Source organism: Somniosus microcephalus, chromosome 10, assembly GCF_052327205.1.
Source record: "Somniosus microcephalus isolate GS21.2 chromosome 10, FLI_Smic_1.0, whole genome shotgun sequence".
NCBI classification, from domain to species: domain Eukaryota; kingdom Metazoa; phylum Chordata; class Chondrichthyes; order Squaliformes; family Somniosidae; genus Somniosus; species Somniosus microcephalus.
This window is the reverse complement of record NC_140996.1, coordinates 234453797-234474889: the sequence shown is the minus strand read 5'-3', so window position 1 is coordinate 234474889 and position 21093 is coordinate 234453797. Positions and strand designations below refer to the sequence as shown.

General features: G+C 52.4%; 1 protein-coding gene across 8 annotated transcripts in view; it reads right to left on the bottom strand.

Moving 5' to 3' along the window:
• Positions 1–21093, bottom strand: part of nup98 (nucleoporin 98 and 96 precursor) — a 205840-nt gene that overhangs the window by 37802 nt on the left and 146945 nt on the right. For all 8 annotated transcript variants that reach the window (XM_085999815.1, XM_085999814.1, XM_085999812.1 and 5 more), the window contains 10 exons: positions 19779–19922; positions 16842–17018; positions 15773–15920; positions 14425–14854; positions 12460–12689; positions 6575–6844; positions 4151–4308; positions 3059–3199; positions 1086–1237; positions 163–384 (listed from right to left, as the gene is read on the bottom strand). In XM_085999815.1, coding sequence (XP_085855941.1) covers positions 163–384; positions 1086–1237; positions 3059–3199; positions 4151–4308; positions 6575–6844; positions 12460–12689; positions 14425–14854; positions 15773–15920; positions 16842–17018; positions 19779–19922 — 2072 coding nt within the window. The remainder of the gene's footprint in view (positions 1–162; positions 385–1085; positions 1238–3058; positions 3200–4150; positions 4309–6574; positions 6845–12459; positions 12690–14424; positions 14855–15772; positions 15921–16841; positions 17019–19778; positions 19923–21093) is intronic.

The following is a 21093-nucleotide window of genomic DNA, read 5'->3' as shown; positions in this document are numbered from 1 at the left end:
AATCTGCGTGCTGTCCTGTAACTCTGCCCTAACCAATGCGCTGTACAAATTTTTTAATTTTTTTAATTTTTATAAACACAGTAACTGAAGGAAATCTGCCCACGTTTCAGAAAGGAGAAATTCCCAACAGATCTTTCACTTGTGCTTCAGGAGTAAACTTACTGAGAATTGGGAATGTGCAGCACCACGAAGATCGCCCACTCCCAGAGGCCGGCTCCCTCCAGCTGAGCAGCGTAGTTGGCGTGCACCATGGCTTGGTGCTTCTCCGACAGGTGAGTGTAGTTCAGGGCCTGGAGCACCATCCACAGGTGCCAGCTCAGCCGGTAATCCAAGTGGTCGGGCGTCACAGTCCTGGGATTGAGCAGCGGGTGCAGCTCATGGTGTCTGTGGGGGAGGAGGAGGAAGGAAGGAAGGAACAAAGAAATAAGTGAACCAGGGAACTAAAAGCTGGAAATCTGAATCAGTACATGGTGGAAACACACAGGTCAGTCAGACCCTGTAGGAGAAGAGGCAGCTCACTGCTCCAGGAGGAGAAGCCTCACCAGAAGTGAAAGTGAGCCTGTCTGGCCTTACACAGGGGTAGGATCCAAATTAAAATCACTACCAATGAAATCTGTACAACTGTTCAAAAGAGCGGACACTGGGTTAGTGACAAACCTCAACAGAGACTGCAGCTAGAGGCAACAACACACACTGCAGACAGGCTTGTACCTGGTCTCAGGATCTAACACTAACATAAGAAATAGGAGGAGTCGGCCATTCGGCCCCTCGAGCCTGCTCCGCCATTCAATAAGATCATGGCTGATCTTCGACCTCAACTCCACCTTCCCGCGCGATCCCCTTAGTATCCAAACATCTATCGATCCCTGTCTTGAATATACTCGACGACTGAGCCGCCACAGCCCTCTGAGGTAGAGAATTCCAAAGATTCACCACCCTCTGAGTGAAGAGATTTCTCATCTTAATCCTAAATGGACGATCCCTTATTCTGAGACTCTCGCTGCGGACAGTCCCTGGTCTCAGTATCTGATACTGGAGGGTCCCTGGTCTGAGGATCGAATACTCACTGCGAAGTGCTCCCGTACCTGTCACTGTAGAGCTTCAGTAAATGGTAACAGATGTCCTGCTGAGGAGCGCCTTCATCTTCACTCTCAGGAGCTCCGATCAGGTCAACATTAGTGTCTTCCAGGTAGGGAGGTAACGGATAGCGTGCGTACCTCTGGGCGTCTGCGCTGCCCTGTAAATTATGCCAGAACTTTAGACGACAGAAATCGCTCGTTCCTCCCCTCCCACCAGCCCCTCAAATCCAGGGCGGAAGATACTGTCAGGTGTCCCGACCTACATTTATCCCTCAACCAACACATTTATCACACCATGCGGCCTGCAGCCTCCGAGTCAGAAGGTCATGGGTTCAAGTCCCACTCCAGAGACATGAGTCCAAGTCCCACTCCAGAGACATGAGTCCATAAATCTAGGCAGACACTCCCAGCGTAGCACTGAGGGAGCGCCGCACTGTCGGAGGGGCAGCACTGAGGGGGCGCCGCACTGTCGGAGGGGCAGCACTGAGGGGGCGCCGCACTGTCGGAGGGGCAGCACTGAGGGGGCGCCGCACTGTCGGAGGGGCAGCACTGAGGGGGCGCCGCACTGTCGGAGGGGCAGCACTGAGGGGGCGCCGCACTGTCGGAGGGGCAGCACTGAGGGGGCGCCGCACTGTCGGAGGGGCAGCACTGAGGGGGCGCCGCACTGTCGGAGGGGCAGCACTGAGGGGGCGCCGCACTGTCGGAGGGGCAGCACTGAGGGGGCGCCGCACTGTCGGAGGGGCAGCACTGAGGGGGCGCCGCACTGTCGGAGGGGCAGCACTGAGGGGGCGCCGCACTGTCGGAGGGGCAGCACTGAGGGGGCGCCGCACTGTCGGAGGGGCAGCACTGAGGGGGCGCCGCACTGTCGGAGGGGCAGCACTGAGGGGGCGCCGCACTGTCGGAGGGGCAGCACTGAGGGGGCGCCGCACTGTCGGAGGGGCAGCACTGAGGGGGCGCCGCACTGTCGGAGGGGCAGCACTGAGGGGGCGCCGCACTGTCGGAGGGGCAGCACTGAGGGGGCGCCGCACTGTCGGAGGGGCAGCACTGAGGGGGCGCCGCACTGTCGGAGGGGCAGCACTGAGGGGGCGCCGCACTGTCGGAGGGGCAGCACTGAGGGGGCGCCGCACTGTCGGAGGGGCAGCACTGAGGGGGCGCCGCACTGTCGGAGGGGCAGCACTGAGGGGGCGCCGCACTGTCGGAGGGGCAGCACTGAGGGGGCGCCGCACTGAGGGGGGGCAGCACTGAGGGGGCGCCGCACTGTCGGAGGGGCAGCACTGAGGGGGCGCCGCACTGTCGGAGGGGCAGCACTGAGGGGGCGCCGCACTGTCGGAGGGGCAGCACTGAGGGGGCGCCGCACTGTCGGAGGGGCAGCACTGAGGGAGCGCCGCACTGTCGGAGGGGCAGCACTGAGGGGGCGCCGCACTGTCGGAGGTGCCATCTTTCGGATGAGACATTAAACCAAGGCCCCGTCTGCTCTCTCAGGTGGACATAAAAGATCCCACAGCCACTATTGGAATAAGAACAGGAGAGTTCTCCCTGGTGCCCTGGCCAATATTTATTCCTCAATCAACATCACTAAAACAGATTATCTGGTCATTATCACATTGCTGTTTGTGGGAGCTTGCTGTGCGCAAATTGGCTGCTGCGTTTCCCACATTACAACAGCGACTACACTTCAAAAAGTATTTTGTGGCTGTAAAGCGCTCCGAGAAGCCCGGAAGCTGTGAAAGGCGCTGTAGAAATGGGAGTTCATTCTTTCTTTCTTTCTTGTCCCCAGATGCTGTCTGGCGCAGAGACAGAAAGAACAAAACACACTTCGATAACACAGTCTTGAGCTCGGTGTCGCACACAGACAACACTGCATGCTATGCCAGGAGCCAGGGAATTGAGCACTGGCATCAGAACTGTAAAACTCTCGGCTTTTCTCAACATGCGAACGGAAAGCTGAATTTGTTTCTCTCCCGCACGGCCAGAGTTACCTGAAAGGCTTCCTCGTACATATTGAGAGCGTCAGCGATGGAGGCTCGGGGAGGCAGCATGTACCACAGGTGCACAGCCAGACAGCGCTTCCAATCCAGCTGGGAGCAGATGTTAACGTAACCCTCCGACGATTTCCAGACCTAGATATAAAAAACAAACTGCGATTTACACATTTGATCTGAAAGTGCAGATTCTGGTGTCCGCATGCCACGTACCTCGCCGGCTGGGCAACCGTCATACGGGGCTTATACAGCATGTGTTGGCTGGCTCGTCCAGCATGGGGGACAGCAGAGCCAAGCTCCATCAGTTATCCTCCCCCCATCACTCCAGCCTGATCCTAGACACACACAAACCCGACCCCACTTGTAACCCCCATCCCCCGACCCCCCCCCCACAACCCCCGACCCTCCACCCGTAACCCCCGCCTTCACCCCCAGACACCCCACCCCCCGCATCCCCCGACCCTCCACCCGCAACCCCCCACCTTCACCCCCAGACACCCATCTGCACCCCCAGACTCCTCACCCCCCCGCATCCCCCGACCCACCCCCCCACCTGCATCCCCCGACCCCCCACCCGCATCCCCCGACCCACCCACCTCCACCCACAACCACCGACCCTCCACCCGCACCCCCTCACTCGACCCCCCCCACCTTCAACCCCAGACACCCATCTGCACCCCCAGACTCCTCACCCCCCCCCGCATCCCCCGACCCCCCCACCCCGCTCTCCACCATATCCCTCAAGCTCACCGACCCAACTTCTCTCCATCTCTCAAGCCCCCCCTGCCCACAGAAACACATCTTCTCTCCAGCCCCCACTGACACTCTCTGCTTCAATGCCCCTCCCTGGGACTTTATTCCACAACTCGATTCCCCTTTGGGTGAAAAAGCCCCCTCCTCCACGACTCCCTGTCTTACCCAGCACTCCCTCATTTAATCCTGCTCTGAGCATTGACCCCCTGAACCACAAGGAACAGTTTATCAGTTTCTGCCATTTCCCTTCAGAATCTACAAAACATTGTTTCCCCCCAAAAGGGTCAATCGCAATGTCTGCAAGGTTGAGATTCCTGATGCGGGGAGAATACTTACGGCTTTCCCAGCCAGGAGCGCGAAGATCCGCAGCCTCTCCTCCTGGATAAAGGGGTCGGCAATCAGCTGGTTCCAGTCGGCCAGTTGCATACTGAGCAGCTCTCGGACCTGCTGACCCCCAGCAGCCTGGGCCAGCAGCAAGGCCAGCCTGTGATCCCCTGCAACATACAAAGCCCACGTCAACACCAACGCTCCCGTTACGCTGCACAGCCACGCAGTGATCTGGAGGTCCCGCGCAGGCCGCTCACCGGCTTTACAAATGAAATAACTGTGCACGCGCGGGAAATTGAATGGGCCGCACAGGGAACATCGATCAGCACCCAGAGAAATCACCCTCTGCTCCCAACTCGGGCTGACACCCCACCATGGTTCCATAGATACCGATATCCTCCAATACCCACCCACTCACCACATCCCTCAACCCACCCAAGGGGCTTGCTGGGCTACTCCAGAGGGAAACATAGAAGATAGGAGTAGGCCATTCGGCCCCTCGAGCCCGCTCTGCCATTCAATGCGATCATGGATCATCCAAATTCAGTACCCTGTCCCTGCCTTCTCCCCATATCCCTTAATCCCTTTAGCCTTAAGAAATATATCTAACTCCTTGAATATATTTAATGAATTGGCCTCAACTGCCTTCTGTGGTAGAGAATTCCACAGGTTCACCGCTCTCTGGGTGAATAAATTCCTCATCTCAGTCCTAAATGGGTTACCTCTTATCCTTAGACTGTGACCCCTGGTTCTGGACTCCCCGACCATCGGGAACATCCTTCCTGCATCTAGTCTGTCTAGTCCTGTTAGAATTTTATAAGTTTCAATGAGATCCCCTCTCATTCTTCTAAACTCTAGAGAATATAAGCCTAATCGATCCAATCTCTCTTTATACGTCATTCCTGCCATCCCAGGTATCAGCCTGGTGAATCTTCGCTGCACTCCTTCCATGGCAAGAACATCCTTCCTCAGATAAGGCGACCAAAACTGCACACAATACTCAAGGTGTGGTTTTACCAAGGCCCTGTACAACTGCAGCAGGACATCCTTGCTCCTGTACTCAAACCCTCTCGCTACGAAGGCCAACATACCATTTGCCTTCTTAACCGCCTGCTGCACCTGCATGCTTACCTTCAGCGACTGGTGCACAAGGACACCCAGGTCTCGTTGCACTTCCCCTTTTCCCAATCTATTGCCATTCAGATAATAATCTGCCTTCCTGTTTTTGCTACCAAAGTGGATAACCTCGCATTTATCCACATTATACTGCATCTGCCATGCATCTGCCCAATCGCCCAACCTGTCCAAATCATACTGGAGTTTCTCTGCATCCTCCTCACAGCACACACGCCCACCCAGCTTTGTGTCGTCTGCAAACTTGGAAATATTACATCTAGTTCCCTCGTTTAGATCATTAATATATATTGTGAATAACTGGGGTCCCAGCACCGATCCCTGCAGTACCCCACTAGTCACTGCCTTCCACTCGGAAAAACACTCGTTTATTCCAACTCTTTGCTTCCCGTCTGCCAACCAGTTCTCTATCCAAGTCAGTACCTTACCCCCAATCCATGTGCTTTAACTTTGCACGCTAATCTCTTATGCGGGACCTTATCGAAAGCCTTCTGAAAGTCCAAATACACCACATCTACTGGTTCTCCCTTATCTATTCTACCAGTTCAAAAAATTCCAGTAGATTAGTCAAGCACGATTTACCTTTTGTAAGTTAAGAGGCAACCACATTGGGTGTGGGACTAGAGTCACAGTTAGGCCCAGACCGGGTCAGGACGGCAGGTTTCCTTCCCTAAAGGACATCAGTGAACCAGTTGGGTTATGACAATCCAACAGCTTCACGGTCACTTTTACTGAGACCAGCCTTTTATTTCCAGATTTATATAAAAAACTGAAGTGGTCAAACTGGTGGGATTTTGAACTTGTGTTCCTTGGATTATTAGCCCAGTAACATAACCACTACCCTATGTGCACCCAGGGCGCAAATCCCCCCAATCCGACCATTCTAGGTGTCGAGCACTTTCCACCAGGGGATTACTGACAGATTTCATAGAAATACATAGAAGTTACAATACAGAGACAGACCATTCGGCCCATCCAGTCAGTGTTGGCTTCTACCCCCCCCAATATGAGCAAGTGATGCTAATCACATTTAACCGCCCTGATTCTTGTATCCCCTCAACATCGGGAGCAGGAACCCTGGCTTATCTGCCCCTCCCCTAGCCCAGGAAATCAGCTAAATTTGGGTCAACCTGGTCTGTCGACCTCAATAACCCGTCACCCCAACCAGGAGCTGCCCGTGACGGGAGGAGCCAGCTGGTAAACGTTGGGAGCCGCCCGCGACGGAGGAGCCAGCTGGTAAACGCCGGGAGCCGCCCGCACTGGAGGAGCCAGCTGGTAAACGCAGAGAGCCGCCGTTACCTGACTGCTGCGCCAGTTTGCACGCCTCGCTGATCCTCTGGCCCGTGAGGTAGCTGAAGACGGCGTCCACGTGGCTCTTGTGACGGGAGACGGCCACCTCCTCCTCGATCCGCTCCTCCGCGGTCCGCGACAGCCAGCGGGAGAACGCCCTCCTGCGCTCCAGCTGGTGGACGTACGGGCTCGGCTGGGAAAAGCTGGCGTCCAGTTCCTTCAGGTTGCCCCAGATGGCCTCGCACAGCGTCCACGCCAATGACCAGCTCCTCAAAATACCTGCAAGAGTCAAGCCCGTTTAAGGGAAAGAAAAAGGGCAAAAAAAAAATAACTCACTGGAACTAATCGCTAGAACGATGAGGGAGGCCATTCAGCTCACCCCTTCCATAGAAACCTCCACAGGGAGCTCAAAACCAAACGTTAAGCCCAGTCCGCTCCAGAGCAAGGATATTGCCGGCAGTAGAGAATCTTAGCGATGAGGAGAGGCTGGGGTTGTTTTCCTTGGAACAGAGGAGGCTGAGGGGAGATTTAATTGAGGTGTATAAAATGATCAGGGACCTCGATAGAGTGGATAGGAAGGACCTATTTCCCCTAGCAGAGAGGTCAATAACCAGGGGGCAGAGATTTAAAGTAATTTGGGGGAAGGTTTAGAGGGGAGTTGAGGGGAAATTTCTTCACCCAGAGGGTGGTGGGGGTCTGGAACTCACTGCCTGAAAGGGTGGTCGAGGCAGAGACCCTCATCACATTTAAAAAGTACTCGGATATGCACTTCAAGTGCCGGAACCTACAGGGCCACGGACCAAGAGCGGGATAGCTCTTTGTTGGCCGGCGCGGACACGATGGGCCGAAATGGCCTCCTTCCGTGTTGTAACTTTCTATGAACCTCTGTTTAAATGGGTTGCCCATTTAAGACAGAGATGAGGAGACATTTTTCTCAGAGGGTTGAGTGTCTTTGGTCTGTGCTGTAACCTTCTATGATTCTACGAGCAGTGCAGCACACTGTCTTGCTCACCCCTCTGATCAGAGCTCGATTTCCAGGGAGTCTGGGGTGTGACATACCTATCAATTCATCCAATGAAAAGCGACGAGTTAAGATAGTAACTATAGGTTTTTATTGGCTAAATAACAGAGCCCACCCTCGTGGGTGATCGGGTCCAACAAGGAGGAATACCAGCCAGTCAACCACCTTTATACCTGGGCAAGCAGGCGGAGTCATGGGCGGAGTCAGCTGTGGTCAGCCCAGGTATAACAGCGTGACAAGAGGTGACCTTGTGTAGTGATACAACAGTGTAAACAGTGATAACCATAGTGTAATGATATAAACAGTGATAACCATAGTGTAACGATAGTGAACGATAAAAGTGGTTTACCACAGGGTGCAGGGCTCCGTATATAAACCCAGACAGGGGAAGAACGGCAGGTTACCTTCCCTAAAAAAGGACATTAGTGAAGCAGTTGGATTTTTTTAGCGACAGTTTCACGGTCACTTCTACCGATGCCAGCTTTTTACATCCAGATTTGAAAAAAAATGAATGCCATGGTGGGATTTGAACTCACGGCCTCTAGATTACTAGTCCAGCAATTTCAGAGGCGACAGGATGATTGTTCAGGAAATGGCACACAGTGGAGAGGGGTCTGCTGCAGTTGGAGCGGAGACACACACAGACAAGGCAGAGTAGAGCGGCATCACTGTGTCCAACCTTGAGCACACAACTCCCGGGCACAGCTCGAAAGCAGTCAGGGGTGAACAGTTCTTTGATCGCGTTTAAATATTTGACGTACTAATGTAGTTGATGTGTTGTGGGTTTGGTCATAATAATTGCATACATGTCTTAAGCTCTTTTAAAAAGAAAATAGTTTGTGAACCCGCACCCTTTAAAATTGTACCATTTAATTTCACGACCTCAGTCCCAAGTGCTTTACAGCCAATGGAGTATTTTTTGAAGGGTCGTTGTTGAGTCTGTGTTTTCAAATGTAGTTATGCTGAATAACAGGACACAGACCACAGAAATAATTAAACAGGTCTTTAGTGATTGAGGGTCAGGGCTGAACTGGGATACACTTTGCTCCGCAGGGTTTATATACCGGCGTGGTCACCACCGGTACTACAATGTACAGGAGCCATCAAAAAGTAGTTCATCACCTTAAGGTATCCTCTTAAGGTGGTACAGGTTACATACACTACAATTCCTCCCCTTTTAGCTTAACAGTGTACACCCCAAATTAAACATTACATGGATAACATATATTCAATTTTCACACAAAACTGTTCAAAGATTCAGTCTCTGAGGAGGCCTCCTGATCCGGGCCGGATAACGCCTTTCAGGGGTCTCTGGTTCTCGTTGCTGGGATGACTCATCCATTTGATCTCCTATGGATTGAACATCATCATGTACGTTCGAGTCTGAGGTAGATGCTACAGGCTCAATAAATTCTTCAACTGGTGTCTCTGCCGTAGACATGGGGTCGACCCTTGTTCTCGATTCCACAAGTTGGTCAGCATGACGTTGTATTACGTTCTCTCCAACGTCTACCCTGTACATCAAGGGTCCTTGTCGTGCACGAATTGTTCCAGGTTGCCATTTATCATCCCTATAGTCTCTGGCCAACACCGGTTGTCCTATTTCGAAACTACGAGTGGCCTTGTTATTTACATGCTGGAATTGCTTATTTTCGATTTCCCTTCGCACATTGGGTTTTAACAAATCCAACCGGGACCGCAACCTTCTGTTATAGAACATTATGGCAGGGCTTTGATTTGTCACTGAATGCGTGGCATTTCGATACGCCATCAGGAAATTGTCCACCTTGTGTTGTAGTGGAATATGGTCTTCGCTCATGGCCTTTATCACCTTTTTGAACTTTTGTACAAATCTCTCGGCCAACCCATTTGTAGCCGGATGATATGGGGCAGATGTATAGTGTTTCACCCCATTCTTTTTCATGAATTTCTGGAATTCTTCTGACACGAACTATGGTCTGTTGTCTGAACATATTTGTTCCGGCAACCCATTCCTTGCAAATATGGTTCTTAGAACTGCGATCGTCTTCTCAGAGGTAGTGGTCGACATCTTAATCACTTCTGGCCATTTAGAATGTGCGTCTACTGCTATCAAAAACATGGAATCCATGAATGGACCTGCAAAGTCGATATGCACACGTTGCCATGGGGTTGAAGGCCATTCCCACGGATGCAGCGGTGCAATTGGAGGTGCATTTTGAACTTTCTGGCACCCTGAGCAGCTTTTAGTCAGATCCTCTATTTGTTTGTCGATACCTGGCCACCACACAAGCCCTAGCAAGGCTTTTCATCTTGACTCCCCCCAGATGACCTTCGTGCAATTCTTTCAGAACTCTCTCCCTTAATTTAGGAGGAATAATCACCCTTGTTCCATACATCAATGTTCCTTGACATACAGACAGCTGTTCTCGTCTGGCTGAGAATGCTGGTAACAGTGGTTCGCCATGTGCTGGCCATCCCTTCACTGTCAAGTCGTAGACCCGAGACAGTGTCAGGTCGTTTCGGGTCTCTCTCTCAATACCCGCATTGGTGACTGGTAAGCATTCGATGATGGTCGAGTGAAATATCTCGACAGGGTCAACTGCCGGTGCCTCTTCCGCTGTAGGTAGTGGCAGGCGCGACAGCCCATCAGCATTACCATGTTGCTTTGTACCTTTGAATTCAATATCATATTGATGTGCCCCTAGGAAAAGGGACCATCTCTGGAGCCTCTGCGCCGTCATTACCGGAACACCCTTCTTAGGGTTGAAAATGGAAACCAACGGCTGGTGATCTGTCAGCAGCGTAAACTTTTGGCCTTGCAGGTAATGGTTAAATTTCTTAACTCCCCACACGAGGCTGAGAGCCTCCCTATCTATCTGAGCATAGTTGCGCTCAGCGGAGGTCAATGATCTGGATGCGAACGCGACTGGCCTTTCCGAGCCATTTGGAAACTTATGTGAGAGCACTGCCCTGATACCATATGGAGAAGCATCACAAGCTAAGTGAATAGGCAGCGTTGGGTTAAATTGAGCCAACACTTCCTTAGAGGTGATCAGTGCCTTGCTCTTTTGAAAAGCCCGTTTACAATCATCGCTCCACTTCCATGGTATTCCCATTTGCAAAAGAGTGTTCAGCGGGTGTAACACCGTGGATAAATTTGGAAGAAACTTGTGGTAATAGTTAACAAACCAAAGGAACGACCTCAACTGGGATACATTTTCCGGAGCGGGAGCTTTCACAACAGCTTCGATCTTGTCAGGTGACTTATGGAGCCCCTCCTGGTCAATGACGTGGCCGCAGTACGAGATTCGCTTTTGAAAGAACTCTCATTTCTGGCGATTAACTCTGAGCCCATATTCTTTCAATCTGATGAGCACCTGCTCCAAATTCGCGAGGTGATCCTTATCGTCATCTCCTGTAATCAGGATGTCGTCCAGGTAGCATTGTGTGCCTGGGATTCCCTGCAATACCTGCTCCATGGCCCTTTTCGTCGTTTCCCTCCCCTTCTCTTACTGACAACTCGGTCGACTTCCCCCCCCCCCCCCCGTGCCGCTCGATCGGGCTTACCCGCCGCTGTCGTCGAAGGGATGTTCACTGATGTTTGACTTCGTGGCCAGAAACCAACCCGGGTTCCCGATGGCCTCCCGTGCGATGCAGTGCCCAGCAGGATGTTGAGGGTGGATGTCCTTGTTCGACGCCCATTTCAGAGGACGAAGCTTCCTTTGATGCAACTGCCGCTAGGTAAGATCAAACTCGTCGCCACTGTTGAGTCTGTGTTTTCAAATGTAGTTCTGCTGAATAACAGGACACAGACTACAGAAATAATTAAACAGGTCTTTAGTGATTGAGGGTCAGGGCTGAACTGGGATACACTTTGCTCCGCAGGGTTTATATACCGGTGTGGTCACCACCGGTACTACAATGTACAGGAGCCATCAAAAAGTAGTCCATCACCTTAAGGTATCCTCTTAAGGTGGTATAGGTTACATACACTACAGTCGTCACTGTTGGAATGTAGGAAATGCAGCAACCAACTTGCACACAGCAAGATCCCACAAACAGTAATGTGCTAATGACTGGATAATCTGTTTGTTATTCGTTATCATCTACCCGCGGGACAGACGGGGCCTCGGTTTAATGTCTCATCCAAAAGACGGCACTCCGACAGTGCGGTGCTCCCTCAGTACTGCCCCTCTGACAGTGCGGCGCTCCCTCAGTACTGCCCCTCTGACAAGGCAGCGCTCCCTCAGTACTGCACTGCGAGTATCAGCCTAGATTTTGTGCTCAAGTCGTTGGAGTGGGACTTGAACCCAGGACCTTCTGACCCAGAGGCGAGGGTGCTACACATTGACCCCTGGCTGAATTTTTATATAAACGAGTGTTCGAGACGGAGAAAATACAACATTGGAACAGGTGGCTAAGGGTTTGTCACAGAGGCTCCGATTGCCCCCATGTATTATTAGTACAACAACATATTATATAGCCCCTTTAACGTAGTAAAACCTCCCAAGGATCTTCACCGGAGCGATTATCAAACAAAGTTGGACACCGAGCCACATAAGGAGATATTAGGGCAGGTGACCAAAAGCTTGGTCAAAGAGGTCGGTTTTAAGGAGCGTCTTAAAGGAGAGAGAGAGGCGGAGCGGTTTAGGGAGAGAATTCCAGAGCTTAGGGCCCAGGCAGCTGAAAGCACGGCCACCAATTAAAACCAGGGGTGCTCAAGAGGGCAGAATTGGAGGAGCGCAGAGATCTCGGAGGGTTGTAGGGCTGGAAGAGGTTACAGAGATAGGGAGGGGGCAAGGCCATGGAGGGATTTGAAAACAAGGATGAGAATTTTAAAACCAAGACAAGACTACCACAGTTATAGCAGTAAGTCCCACTCTTCCATTACCTTCCGTCTCCTCACTCTTGTCTTCAGCCTCTTGGATCCAGTCTGCATACTCGTGCAATGCTTGCACACCCTTCTGGGGCTCGATGAAGGGGCACTCGTCCTCAGACCCCACGACGCTGTGTCGCAGTGCGATCTCCAGCTGCTCTCTGTACAGCGACACATCCCGCCTTGCTCGCTCTTCCTTCAGTGTTACCTTCTCCACGTGCACCTTGAATGGGAGCTCTGAAACCCTGGAGAGGCCAAGCACGCACACAGTCACAATTCAAACCCTGGCCAGGAATCATTTACTCATTACCCTGCCCTCACTTGCCTTTATTACAGAAGAATTGGACTATAAGAGTAAAGAAGTCTTGCTGCGATTATACAGGGCCTTGGTGAGACCACACCTGGAGTACTTTGCACAGTTTTGATCTCCTTACCCAAGGAAGGATATACTTGCCTCGGAGGAAGTTCATTAGACGGATTCCTGGGATGGGGGATTGTCCTATGAGGAGATTTGGCCTATATTCCCTAGAATTAAGGGGCTTGACAGGGTAGATGCTGGGAGGTTGCTTCCCCTGGCTGGGGAGTCTAGAACCAGGGGTCACAGTCTCGGAATAAGGGGTTGGTCAGTTAAGAACGAGATGAGGAGAAATTTCTTCACTCAGAGGGTGGTGAATCTTTGGGATTCTCTACCCCAGAGGGCTGTGGAGGCTCAGTCGTTGAGTATATTCAAGGCTGAGATCGATAGATTTTTGGATATTAAGGGAATCGAGGGATATGGGGATAGTGCAGGGAAGCGGAGTTGAGGTCGAAGATCAGCCACGATCTTACTGAAGGGCCTACTCACAATTTACTGCCCTCATCTCCTGAAGGTGTGCGTTCAGTTCCACAGGATTCTCACTGGCCACGGCATCCCAGCGACCAGCCAACACGAAACTCGACCTTGGTGCAAAATATTTAACAGGAGGCCACTCCCCAGTAACAATAAAATGCAAGCACGCATGCACACAACTGCAACAGGGAAGCATCCCCATCATGCGACTGTGGAGCTCCTGGTCAGACCCTGGGGCAGATCATTGAGCGCTGCCCTGAGAGGAAATTCACAGGCAGCCTACAGGATATCCACGCTGTTACACCGGAAGCTTTGGCCTGGATATCGACATTTGATTTGCTTTGCTACTACTGTACGAAAGAGGAAGACAGGGAAGGGGGGCAATGCTGCCATGCAGCATTTACTGCAATCCCGGAGGGCACCAAGGGTCAATCAGGCAGTGTTGGACTGGAGTCACGTGTGGCCCAGCCCGGGATGGGGGTGGCAGCTTCCCTTTCCTGATGGGACATTATCTTAGAACAATCTGGCAGTTTATGCTGAGAAGGCGAGGCGAAGGAGGAGGCTGGTGTGGAGCATAAACACTGGCACGGACCAGTTGGCCCGAATGGCCTGTTCGGTGCTGTAAATGCTATGTAACGTGAGAAGTGGAGGAGAACAGAGGCACAAAACACTGCTTTGCAGTCACAGGGCAACAGCCAAGCTCAAGAACGACCCACTCTCCAAAAAGCAATGAGATTAATCACCTTGAGGCGTTTCAGTCTCTGGGTGCAGCTATTTGGCAGACATTCTGTTCCTAGGATGTGGGCAATGCTACCAAGCAGCATTCACTGCAATCTCTGAGGGCACCAAGGTTCAGCTAGTGTTGGACTGGAGTCACGTCGGCCAGACCAGGTAAGGGTGCCAAGTTCCCTTGCCTGAAGGAGTTTAATTAACAATCTGGCAGCTTTCTACCCTGGTACCAGCCCACAAATCACCAGATTTATTCAATGCGATTTCACTACTTGACGCGGTGGATTGGCACTCATGACTCCTGGTGGCTAGTCCAGTACAGAGATGGGACACAACCATGAATTGCATGGCTGGGTGCATTCCGCAGTTCACATCCCCACAATCGCACTCGACTGAAATCCCGCCGAGCTCCGTTTACTCACTGTTTGATCTTGGCCGGCTTTGGGAAGAAGTTGTAGTCCACGCTGCACGGATCAGGGCTCTCCTCAGCATCGGAGCAGCTCAGCAGCTGCCCGCTGTGACAGAGAGTCCAACTGGGCGCCCAGCCCACCCGGAAGGAGCGGCCAGCGAAAAGGGCCATGTCCATCAGGAGCCTCCCCTTGCCGCGGGTCACCGACTGCTCCATCGGCACCAGCCTCTGCTGGCGCCGCGCGCCCACCGTCTTCAGCTGGACCTCCGGCAGCTGGCTGGGCACGGCGAAGGTGGAGGGCAGCTGGCCCGCCACTGGCCAGGAGTGGAGCGACGGTGAGAGTAGAGACTCCGCCGCGGCGGAAGCCCGGCCCCTCCTCGGCTCCTGCGGCCCGCCGAAGGGCAGGAAGGCTTTGCTGAAGCTGGAATGTAACAAGCCGCCACCTGGAACAGAGTCAAGAAGCAGAGAGTAAGCGAAGCAGCCTGCCTGCTCAGCACCACAGTAAAGCAGCCTTCCAGAGAGTGATGGACACAGCAGAGAAATGGTGAAGGTCCAGCAACCCAGAGTGCAGCATAATCCAGCACCATTATGGTAAGTTGTCAAATTGAATTCAATAACTTACCATTAAATCTGGTAGATTGCCGTGAAAACATAACTGACTCACTGCTTTCCATAGACACAGCACCGTTAGATAGGGCGTAAAGCTCCCGCTACACTGTCCCATCAAACACTCCCAGGGCAGGTACAGCACGGGTTAGATACAGAGTAAAGCTCCCTCTACACTGTCCCATCAAACACTCCCAGGGCAGGTACAGAAGGGGTTAGATACAGAGTAAAGCTCCCTCTACACTGTCCCATCAAACACTCCCAGGGCAGGTACAGCACGGGTTAGATACAGAGTAAAGCTCCCTCTACACTGTCCCATCAAACACTCCCAGGGCAGGTACAGAAGGGGTTAGATACAGAGTAAAGCTCCCTCTACACTGTCCCATCAAACACTCCCAGGGCAGGTACAGCACGGGTTAGATACAGAGTAAAGCTCCCTCTACACTGTCCCATCAAACACTCCCAGGGCAGGTACAGCACGGGTTAGATACAGAGTGAAGCTCCCTCTACACGGTCCCATCAAACACTCCCAGGGCAGGTACAGCACGGGTTAGATACAGAGTAAAGCTCCCTCTACACTGTCCCATCAAACACTCCCAGGGCAGGTACAGCACGGGTTAGATACAGAGTAAAGCTCCCTTGACACTGTCCCATCCTCAAAAGAGCACCCCTGGTGAACCCAGGCACTCGGAGTGCGATTAGTGCTAGTCTGTGCCGTTGGCCCTGCCCAATTCCACCAGGAGAGCAGCGTTTACCCAAGCTCCTCGATCTTTGTCCCTGTGTTGGGTAGATCCTCCGCACCGACGCCCTCTCGCAATCCTCTTCGGCCGTGCGCTGTGCGAAGCGCCGATCCAGCACTCCATCCATTTCCTCATCTTCGCTGAATAGGGAGGCCTTCATTATCTGGAGGGAGCAGAGAGGACAGTTCGTGTACAGAAAGCAGGCTTGGCTTTTAGACGCTGATCACAAATGAAGCGCTTCACGGAAGTCGCAACAGGTGGTGCAGTGGATCAGTAATCCGGGGAGCGCGAGTTCAAATCCCACCAGGGTAGTTGGAGAATTGGAATTCAGTGTAAAAAAAATCTGGGCAATAAAATTTGGTCTCAGTAGAAGTTGTCGGATTGTCGTAAAAACCCGGCTGGTTCAATAATGTCGTTTAAGGAAGAGAACCTGCCGTCCTTACCCGGTCTGGGCCTATACGTGACTCCAGTCCCACACCAACGTGCTGACTCTGAAGTGGCCCAGCAGGTCACTTTGTTGCATTAGGTGAAGGCGGCAGCCCACCAACACCGTCGCCCGGCAACAAATGCCGGCCATGCCAGCTGCCACAGAGCCTTGACCAGACTTCATGGGCGAGCCAAGAGAGTGGGCGAGTGTGAAAGGCACGATTGCAAAGCCCGCTCTTGCTCTCACCCGACACATGCACGTTCTAGCAAAGCGCCATTAGAATCAGGAAGGAGACCACGGTCTCCTTCACTCGCCCCCCCCCCGGCCCTCCATAATGACAGGGCGAAGACAACAAGTGTATCTCCATAAACACTGCTGTGGCTGAGATCAGATACGTGAGTAAGAGGCCAGAAAACAACCTTGGGCGGGGGCGTCCTTCGTCTGTACCACCCTGGATGGTACATTCTGCTCCCCAGAGGATTTCCAAGGCTCAGCTGCCATCTGTTTTCGTGTTGCCCACGGGGGGGGGGGGGGGGGGGAAAAGAGAAAGAGCGCGGCCCCCAGCACCATGGGTCGCCCGCGGAGAGAGAGAGCGCGGCCCCCAGCACCGAGCGGGGGAAGAAAGAGAAAGAGAGAGCAGTGGAGAGAGTGCATTACCTGGAGAGTGTGGGGGTCGATGCCCAAGCTGGATGCGATGTTGCTGGAGGCCGACACAGGGTCCTGTTCCTCAGTGATGTCCTCGTCCAAGAAACTGTCTGGCACGGGCTCCTGGGTGATGTCAGCCATGTCGCTGTCGAGCTCCGCCACTCGCCCCATTTGCTGCATCACAGGGCTCTGGGGACAAAGTCAGACTCCGTCAGGGCACCAATAAAGCAGCGAGGATTCGCAGCAGCAAATTCAGCCGATTTAAAGCGGGGAGAAAGATTTGTTACTCTGCCCGACAGGGAACAGCAAGAGGTTTAAGTTCCCAATTCGTAAAGAAATAAATAACTTGCATTTCTACAGCACCTTTTATCACCTCAACGTCCCAAAGCGCTTTACAGCCAATGAAGTACTTTTGAAGTGTAGTCACTGTCGTAATGTAGGAAACATGGCAGCCAAATTGTGCACAGCAAGCTCCCACAAACAGCAATGAGATAAATGACCAGAAAATCTGTTTCTAGTGATGTTGGTTGAGGGATAAATATTGGCCGGAACGAACTCCCTTGCTCTTCCTCCAATAGCAGCCGTGGGATCTTTTACACCCACTTGAGGGCAGACAGGAACGCCGTTTAACTTCTCATCTGAAAGACGGCACCTCTGACAGTGCGGCGCTCCCTCAGTACTGCCCCTCCGACAGTGCGGCGCTCCCTCAGTACTGCCCCTCCGACAGTGCGGCGCTCCCTCAGCACTGCCCCTCCGACAGTGCGGCGCTCCCTCAGCACTGCCCCTCCGACAGTGCGGCGCTCCCTCAGCACTGCCCCTCAGACAGTGCGGCGCTCCCTCAGCACTGCCCCTCCGACAGTGCGGCGCTCCCTCAGCACTGCCCCTCCGACGGTGCGGTGCTCCCTCAGTACCGCCCCTCCGACACTCCCTCAGTACTGACCCACCGACAGTGCGGCACTCCCTCAGTACTGCCCCTCCGACAGTGCATTGCTCCCTCAGTACTGACCCATCAACAGTGCGACGCTCCCTCAGTACGGCACCGTGAGTGTCAGCCTGGACTTTGTCCGCAAGTCTCTGGAGTGGGACGTGGACCCACAACCTTCTGACTCGGAGAGTGACATCGGCCATGATATCTGATTTGTGTCTTGGGGGCGACAGGAGATTTGCAGCATTGGTTTTCATTTACTCGACCATTTGCCGGGGGCTGGGGACAATCAGCTCAGCAGGACTGCAGTGTCCACAATGGATTTGACCTTTGCAATCCAGGTTGCATTAACTTAGTTTGTATTCCCTTGAGTTTAGAGTCTGATCGAGAGGTTTAAAATGATCCGATGGTTTCTTGCTATCTACTCCATTTCCTCTGGTGGGGGTACCTGGAACATGGGGTCAAAATCTTCAAGAGCTAGGCTGTTCAGGAGGGAAATCAGGAAGCATATTTCCCCCCACACAAAAGGTAGTGGAAATCTGGAACTCTCTCTCCCCAAAGAGCGATGGGATCAATTGGAGCTCGAGATCAATGTACATTTTTGTTGGGCATCAATGGAGCTAAGCGGGTAAATGGAGTTCAGATACAGATCAGGTATGGACTATTGGAATAGCGGAACAGGCTCGAGGGGCCGAAGGGCCTCCCCCTGTTCCTATGTGCAGAGATATATCGATACCTAGAACACAAGAACATAAGATGTAGGAGCGGGAGTCGGTCATTTGGCCCCTCGAGCCTGCTCCGCCATTCAATAAGATCATGGCTGATCTGATCTTGGCCTCAACTCCACTTCCCTGCCCGCTCCCCATAACCCTCGACTCCCCTATCGTTCAACAATCTGTCTATCTCCACCATAAATACATTCAGTGACCCAGCCTCCACAGCTCTCTGGGGAAGAGAATTCCACAGATTCACGACCCTCCGAGAAGAAATTCCTCCTTATTTCCGTTTTAAATGGGTGACCCCTTATTCTGAAACTATGCCCCCTATAGTTCTCGATTCCCCCCACGAGGGGAAACATCCTCTCTGCATCTACCCTGTCGAGCCCCCTCAGAATCTTATATGTTTCAATAAGATCCCCTCTCATTCTTCTAAACTCCAATGAGTATAGGCCCAACCTGCTCAACCTTTCCTCATAAGACAACCCCTTCATCTCCGGAATCAACCTCGTGAACCTTCTCTGAACTGTCACAATGCAAGTATATCCCTCCTTAAATATGGAGACCAAAACTGTACGCAGTACTCCAGGTATGGTCTCACCAATACCCTGTACAGTTGTAGCAAGACTTCCCTACTTTTATACTCCATCCCCCTTTGCAATAAAGGCCAACACACCATTTGCCTTCCTAATTACTTGCTGTACCTGCATGCTAACGTTTTGTGATTCATGTACAAGGGCCCCCAGATCCCTCTGTACCTCAGCATTTTGTAATCTCTCCCCATTTAAATAATAATTTGCTTTTTTTATTTTTCCTACCAAAGTGGATAATCTCGCATTTTCCCACATTAAACTCCATCTGCCAAGTTTTCGCCCACTCACTGAGCCTAACCTGTCTACATCCCTTTGGAGATTCTTTGCGTCCTCCACACAATTTGCTTTCCCTGTTGGAGGTGCAAGAGTGGCGGGTTTGGCACTACCATTCTGGGGTGTTCTTATGTCATGTCATCCTACTGAACTCCACAAATAAACTCTAAAGCCTGCACATCTGCCAATGCACTTTATTATGGTTATGTTAATGAATTACAAGCCAAATGTATGCTGAATGTTTAAATGTCTTATCTAAATGCACACTCTCGGGAGCCGCAAGCCTACATTTCGTTGTACTGCACTTGTGCACTAACAATGACAATAAAAGTTGATTATGATTATGAAGGGCAGCACAGTAGCCTGGCAGTGCCGCTGTGGGACGTTTTTGGTGGGGAGGGGGAGCGCGGCAGCCTGGCAGTGCCGTTTGGCGCAGAGTTACCTGCTCGAGCAGGGTGGACTTGACCGGCGCTGCCTGCTGGTCCGGAAGAGCTGCTGTTTTCATCTTCTTGGTTTCAGCCTTCGAGGGCGGCTCGCTCTCCTCCTCATCCGAATCCTGGAGCCCGTATTTGGAGAAATGCACCACCTGGAGCAGGAGTTGCAGGGATCAAAGGTTAGCTCTGAACACTACTTTTTGAAGTGTAGTCACTGTTGTAATGTAGGAAACGCAGCAGCCAATTTGCACACAGCAAGCTCCCACAAACAGCAATGTGATAATGACCGGATAATCTGTTTTAGTGATGTTGATTGAGGGATAAATATTGGCCCCAGGACACCGGGGAGAACTCCCGGTGGCATAGTGGTTAGCACTGTTGCCTCACAGCGCCAGGGACCCGGGTTCGAATCCGGCCTCGGGTGACTGTCTGTGTGGAGTTTGCACATTCTCCCCGTGTTTGCGTGGGTTTCCTCCGGGTGCTCCGGTTTCCTCCCACAGTCCAAAGATGTGCGGGTTAGGTTGATTGGCTATGATAAAAATTGACCCTTAGTGTTAGGGGGATTAAATACGTGGGGTTACGGGGATCGGGTGGGATATGTGTCGGTGCAGGCTCGATGGGCCGAAATGGCCTCTATCTGCACTGTGGGGTTTCTGTGATTCTTCTTCCAATAGTGACCATGGGATCCTCTACGTCCACCCGAGGGGGCAGCCGGGGCCTCGGTCTGACATCTCATTTGAAAGACAGCAACTCCGACAGTGCAGCACTGGAGTGTCAGCCTGGATTATTGTGCTCAAGTCTCTGCAGTGGGCCCTGAACCCACGGCCATCTGACCCAGAGGCGAAAGTGCTGCCCACTGAGCCACGGCTGACAGCTGAGTGTTCAGAATGTGTCCACTATTTAAAAAAAAGGGGGAAAAAAAAGGCCAGATTTTGCCCTTCTGTCCCGTGCATTATAAGCTGTCGGTGAAGCAGAGGCAGTGGGAATATCACACAGGCTAGGTATCACACTATCTGCATTGGCTTAAGTGTGACTTTTCCGACAGCACTTGGTTCTGAAGTGGAGGGGGAGAGAGAAGGGAAGAGACCACCGTGTTGGGGGCGGGGTGGAATAGTGGAGGGAAGAGATAGCTAACTGAGAGAAGGGAGGCAGACAGATGCACAGGCTGCACTCTGTGCTCACTCTGCAGCCTCAGTACTGTGCCTTGTTACAACCCAGCTTGGGCCAGACTGCAGTGAATCCTGTAAATCACAGACATCTTCGGGACTGGCATCAGCTGTCCATTTTTTTAATTTTAAAAAACAGGTCTTCCCTTATTTTTCC